We start from the raw sequence: 6,477 nt of genomic DNA on the forward strand, positions 1-6,477 counted from the left end.
TAATGCATCCGGAAAATCCTTCATCCCATTTCTTAATTTCCATGCTCTATCACATGGAAAAATGAGCTATGTATTCAACTGTCAAAGCCTTCATAAACATCTACCAATACCTTTCATTAAGGCAATTCTCACATGATTTTTACGATTGATCATTAATTTGTTAATTGCTTAAAATATTCAAATTTATCTAGTTAAATAATGATGTGAATAGAGTATATATAGAGACATACTCTTGAATTCTTTTTAATATTACATTGTTGTGAGTTTTGAATAGTTCAAACTAGTGATTTTTTTTAGACTAAATAACATAAACCTTGCCTTTTTAATGTTACTACGAAGAAACAAAGCATCTAATATCATTGAGGAGAGTAGAGTGCAATTTAGTTATTTTAAGATTGCTTATATGAAACTAATTAATTAGGCATTCATAAGTCATAACATTCTCATTTGATTTTTATTAGCCTATTGAAAAGCCAAAAGTAGTGCTGATAAAGACTTACTGTTCTTGGCTAATAGTACATATTCAATCTACAGTTCTTCAATGTATAGAGAGAGTGATGATGTGAATATAACTTTAAGTTGACTCTTCTTCCCAACATTCTAAAACACTATATATAACTGTTTTGTAACACCTAATAATCCAGTTTGTTGAGAAATGTCCTCAACAGCATAATGGCTGCACACGATATGTACTAATTTGTTCTATCTAAACTAATCCCTTAAGTTTCCAAATGCATGCACAGTGTGTTTGATTATTGTTGTCATCAGTGAGTTGAATATGTTTAAATTGGTTCAGTTTTTTTTTTTGGGGGGGTGGGGGGTGGTGTGGTGGGGTGTGGTGGGAGAGGGATGGGGTAAAGATTTCCTTTGACAATGAAAATTTGATAATCATAAAATTTATGTTGTATTGATAATGATTTACTCGCACGTTTTGGATTGACAGCCACACGTGTCTATGTTTCTCCTTAATTTCTTCAGGAAGGTCACAAAAAGTTGTGTGCATGACTTTGATTGAGCACCTCATTTTGTATTTGTCTCTTACTTTTCTTATCACTAGGATTTGGTGGAGAATTTTTTTCCTCTTTTAACTATTTCCTAAATATAGATTTTCAGGAGAAAAGACCCCTGGATTTGGGGCTCAAAAGCCCCATCTATTATCTATATAGGTCGGACACCCCCTAAGGAGGGTAGGAGAACCATTTTGGAGCCAAACTCCGGGTTTCATGAATATGCATTTGCATGAACTCATTACTCAATGGCCAAAAATACTGAAAAAGAGATTACATTAAAAACATATATCTTCACACAAGAAAGATAGAACTTGCTATAGGGAGAAATTGATAATTAGGTAAAAAGGGATTTATGCCCCCACTTATTATCCTTTCAATTATTCAATCACTCGCTTTGTTTTTGTCATGCACAATTCAGCCAACAAATTAAAGTCCACTAGCTAATAGACAGTATGATGGGAAAACACATTTTGATTCCAAATATACTAACTTTTGGACTGTAAGATGAAGTATGAATTCTATCTCTCTGATGCAGTGCTGATCGTTTTTCGTTCTACTTCTTACTTTAATTCCTCAAGATTACTATAAAGTCTGAGGGATCCAATATTTCCAAACTTCGAACTGAAGGATTTGAAGAGCATCTTGCTGATGTTGAAATTTTGTGAAGTTATGATTGTCCTTGATATGATGCAAAGCAAGAGGGGGGAAGAGTAGTCGTTCATTCAACATGGTGGGCTGCGCAGTGGTCCTAATTATATATTAGAATCTTAGGTAATTAGACATTGGTTGTTGTCACAGTTCCAAGGGCCATGGCGACCTGCCTTTTGAGCATCAGCTCTGACCCACTCACATTAATTAAAACAAGCAACCATTTTAATTACTCCATTTTTGACTAATAATTCATCACTGTTTTTGGTCATAAAGCCCATTAGCTTTAATTGTATTAGAGCATTCCTACTTGCACAAAATTTGAAATATTCCATCTTCCTAATTTCCAATATATATCCCCCATTATCTTCAAAGGCAGTTGAAATATCATATCCGAAGATAATTCTAGGGCACTTCCCGTTTTGTGTGAGGACAGGGATTTTCTCCACTCACCTAGCTCCATTTAGCCTCGTCTAACTCTTCATCAGAGAGCTACACTTTGCAGCGTAAAATTCCAAAAAGAAATGGAGCCATGAATCATGATCCAATGGATCGAAATGGAAGCATCATATCTATATATAATTAAACCAAATAAATTTTAAAAAAATATATGCCCTTCTTTATGATGTTGTGGCATTTGGTGATTGGTGTACAGCGTAGACTGGAGTAAATCTTTTGTCTTCCAAGCTTTACCAAAGGGCATGAAAATAATGGTTAAATAAGGGTGATGATCGCCCTTTCCATGGACTGGACCTGTGCCACTGAACCTTATAAATATACAGGCTAGGGTTAGGGTTAGCCATCAAACCGCATAAAGGTAGCTTTTCTTTTCTTATTTTTTTCCTTCTTGTTTTTCCTTGTAGCTTAATCAACAATGAGAGCTGGCTTTTTCCTTTAGCTCTCTTCTGGCGTTGGATGAGAAAACCATTGCCAAGAAACAAGAACTAGTCCAGGATTCCATCAAAGTACGGAAGAATTAGGGTTTCCAAGGGATGAAGAAACGTCAAGTGGTGCTGAAAAGTGGAAGAAGTTCTAGTACTTCATCTTCAGTGATTAGAAATGTGAGATATGGGGAGTGCCAGAAGAATCATGCGGCGAACATCGGTGGATATGCCGTTGATGGCTGCAGGGAGTTCATGGCAAGCGGCGAGGAGGGAACAACTGGGGCTCTAGCCTGCGCTGCTTGCGGTTGCCACAGGAACTTTCACAGAAGGGAAGTAGAAACTGAGGTGGTCTGTGAGTATACTCCACCTAATTCTTAATAGTTGATATAGCTAAAGAACACAAAATTAGGATAAAAAACGTCAATATATATATATATATATATATATATCAATTTAGCTGATTGTTGCTTGTAGATTAATGTTGTACTGGATTCTTATGATCAAAGAATCGCAAACTTCAAGTACTGTGCTCTTCAAATTTGGATGGTTAAGATGTAAGCCCTGTCAAAATTCAAAAATATTTATATATATAATTGTGTTTTTTCCACGAAGGTTGGGAGATGGTCGAGTCTTCCCTTTTCATTTTCATTCAAAATTTTCTTTATAATTTCCACCTGAATTCATTGTAATGGTGGTTGTTAGTTAGAGTTATTGGATGATAAAAGGAGAGGAAGATAACATAAAAGTTCAAATTATTTTGTCTTATTAGGTACTGGAAATCTTTAGGCAATCTGCAAGAACACACTCATAAAAAGAAAACAAAAGGTTCTATCAACTAGGTTCTACCATAATATGATGTACATGGAGGAAATGAAGTGCAAAAAATGAGCATATTACTATCTTTACACCATGATGCTCCTCATAAAGTTAGCAATCTGAATCTTAAGGTTAGATATGTATAGAAAACAATGCGGAGCTGGAACTCATCATGACCCAATTTATTTAGAATACCTGGAGAAATTCATGATGAATATTAATACTTTTCTTGCTCGTGAAGCATGAGCTGTCTTGGCAGTCCATTGCAAGTTATGTTTAATTGAATTTGATGAGGATAATCCCTGGTATTTTAATTATTTTGCAACCTCGACGTATATGCAGTGTGTGCATCAAAAAAGGGATCAGACAAGCTAAGCTGAATGAAAGTATTAGCTTTAAACTGTTTCGTCTAGTTGATTAAGTCAATGACAAAGTCTATAAACATGTTTCACTTATGACAAAACAGCTAGTCTCCTTAGGAATAGATTCTTGATGCATCGTTTTCCAAACTCCTAATCTTTGTCATCCTACTCTTGAGTTCTAGTCATTCTAGTTTGTTCTTGCTTCATGTTTTTAGCTTCATTAACAACATAATTAAACATCTCACTTCAAAGGGGAAGAGAATAACAAATCAACCAATGGCACATACTCGAACAACACTTTTCATTTTTTATTATGGGAGGCAAAAGATGCATGGAAAGATGTATCCCTTCTTCAATCTGCTTTTGACAATGAAACAGGTTAAATAGGTTGTGTTGTATTGGTAAAGAGAGTCCCCATCCTCACCTTTTTTTTGGTTTTAATTTTATAAATTAAAGGAACCTTTCTCTGTGTGGTTGGATAGTTTATCCTTGAAGCAATCATTTAGCATTTGGAATATTTTATGTTTCAGAGGCCCACAGATATCCAATCATGTTATCTCCCATTTTTTTTAAAATAAAAAATTTAATAGTTCCTTTAAGGACACTAAAGCTTTTAAGCTTCAGAATATATAAAGCGGCTTCCTCTATTTTGGGGTCAGTGGGACTTAATAGAAAAGAACATAGAATATATTTAAGAGAAGAGATTACAAAGAACAAGTGGAAAGACTTCTCTCCATCCATTTTCTTGAAGGTGTTTGCACACTTCAAATTCGTAATATACTATATGGGAAAAAGATATGTCTAGGTTGCGCTACCCTCTGCTAATAAAAATTAATCAAATATTGTCAAAAACAGGAACTCAACTTCGCATCCTTAAGGGTCTAAATAAATGACTTGTCTATTTATCTGCAAGAGAATATGCTCAAGTGTTATATATATAGAATAAGATTTGCTTGTTAAACTCCCTTTTGAACTTTGTTATTAAGAAGTCAGAACATAAATTAATAACTTCATGTAAAATTTAAATCTAGAGTGCTAGAGATTGAAAACTACTACTTTGAAGAAAGAAGATACAGTATAGCATACAGAACGAGGAGTGAATTACACCAAGGACAGAATCAGTAGAAGCAAGATGCTGATAGATAAGTTGACCAGTAGACAATGAAAACTGTTTATGTGCTATGCTGGTTTTAGGATAATATTTTCTTATATATCTATAGATTCTAAATCAGACAGGCAACTTAATTTGTAAAATTTCTTGTCTATTATTACAAATCAAAGAATCTTAAAAACTTTGCACTCCTAGGAAAAAATTGGATTGAGAGTAGCCCTTTCCAGTACCAATATTTGATTAGTCAACCAGAATGCTGATCATACCACATCTTGATCCTGATCCTGATCATGTGGAAGTGTTGTAGGACTATCCAGCGTGGACAAACACTATAAAAATAATTCACATGCCTTTATTTGATGCAACTTCTGGAATGTAGCTGTATCGTCCTGGCCCCAGGATATGAGCTTGCCTAGTTTCTTTTTGTTCCCTTTATTTCTATGCCGTCAAGGGTCTCATCTCATGCCCGTGTGAAATGTTTGTCAAAATGACAATTGAAGGAAACTAAGTAAACGTAAAGGAGAGGGAAAGGAAGGTCAATTGGTTCAGTGCTTTAGCAGAATGTTAAGCCTTAAGAATCTAAAGAACCTATCTGATGAACTACACTGTCGGTTCATTGTTCACACCAAGATGATTAATGACAAATCAAATGTTTCCCTTGACTCATACTTAGTGTGTATGCATATGTATGCATGTGAAATGTGGGAAGATTGAATGAGAAAACAAGTTGCTTGAAAGGCATTCTAAGTCAATATTTTCCATTTAAAATCTTAACAATAAAGGGCGCTCAGACTATGACAGGCTGATAGCGTGATATCCAGATATATACATCATATGAAATGAATATTTGGGGCGAAGATGTATCTTAAACGGGAGGATTTTCGCTGCAAGTATATTTTGAGAGCTAGAAAATACATACTTGGTATGCGTTATTTTCTATTATGATTTTATGATGTTAAGCTGCTTTTGTATTCGAAAGAACCATGCATAAAATCCACAGCTCTACGTAGCTTTATTTTTTAGTTGGTGTCCTAATTTGCTTAACCATTACGTATGTTCATTAATGTCCTTTGTCATCCGTCTTAGAAGGAAGCAGCAATATTGTATTGAAGAACGCTATCCGAAGTTAATACGAATAATGTCAGAGCAACTTGTGCCCTTTGCTTGTGGCGTAACCTTCTCTTTAAACATTTTACGATTAACGAGATCTCCTTGGCTTTTCCCTAGGATCCATTTTATATTCAGCTTCTCACATGTTTTAGATCCAAAATTGTTTATAGATGGTGTACGCACTATGATCTGTTTTTTTTTTCTAAGTTCTTGGAGAGAAGTTTAGTTTATTAAACTTAACATTGTTTAAACCACATAAATTCTTCTTTTCTTCGATACTTCATTATGTACCTGTGGTTGAAGTTGGAGACTTAAGATTAATGGGTTATTTTTGCCAAGATCAATATGAAATTTTGTAAACAAGTTTGATAAAGCATGCATTCTTAGTTTGTATATTCTTTTTCAAGCAAATGTAATATTCTCGTGTATATAAACATTTAACTAAATGATAAGTACATATGTCTTTTTACTCAAAAAATAGATTCAAAATTAATTTTTCTTCAAATCAAAAAAATGTTTGATACTAACATGTATGA

General features: G+C 34.3%; 1 protein-coding gene across 3 annotated transcripts; it reads left to right on the forward strand.

The window, feature by feature from the left end:
* The first annotated feature begins 2,016 nt into the window (after positions 1–2,016).
* LOC110418373 (mini zinc finger protein 2-like) lies at positions 2,017–6,111 on the forward strand. 3 transcript variants are annotated; one of them, XM_021431081.2, is made up of 2 exons: positions 2,017–2,894; positions 5,921–6,111. In XM_021431081.2, coding segments are annotated over exons 1-2 (246 nt in total). In that variant the 5' UTR covers positions 2,017–2,650; the 3' UTR covers positions 5,923–6,111. The 3 variants fall into 3 exon arrangements, with proteins under 3 accessions (XP_021286756.1, XP_021286755.1, XP_021286754.1); XM_021431080.2 differs by having other exon boundaries at positions 2,018–2,894; positions 5,918–6,110; XM_021431079.2 differs by lacking the exon at positions 5,921–6,111 and having other exon boundaries at positions 2,026–3,153.
* The last annotated feature ends 366 nt before the right edge of the window (positions 6,112–6,477 follow it).

Source organism: Theobroma umbraticum, unplaced genomic scaffold (assembly GCF_002168275.2).
Source record: "Theobroma umbraticum cultivar Fairchild unplaced genomic scaffold, ASM216827v3 scaffold_50.0, whole genome shotgun sequence".
Classification (NCBI taxonomy): Eukaryota; Viridiplantae; Streptophyta; class Magnoliopsida; order Malvales; family Malvaceae; genus Theobroma; species Theobroma umbraticum.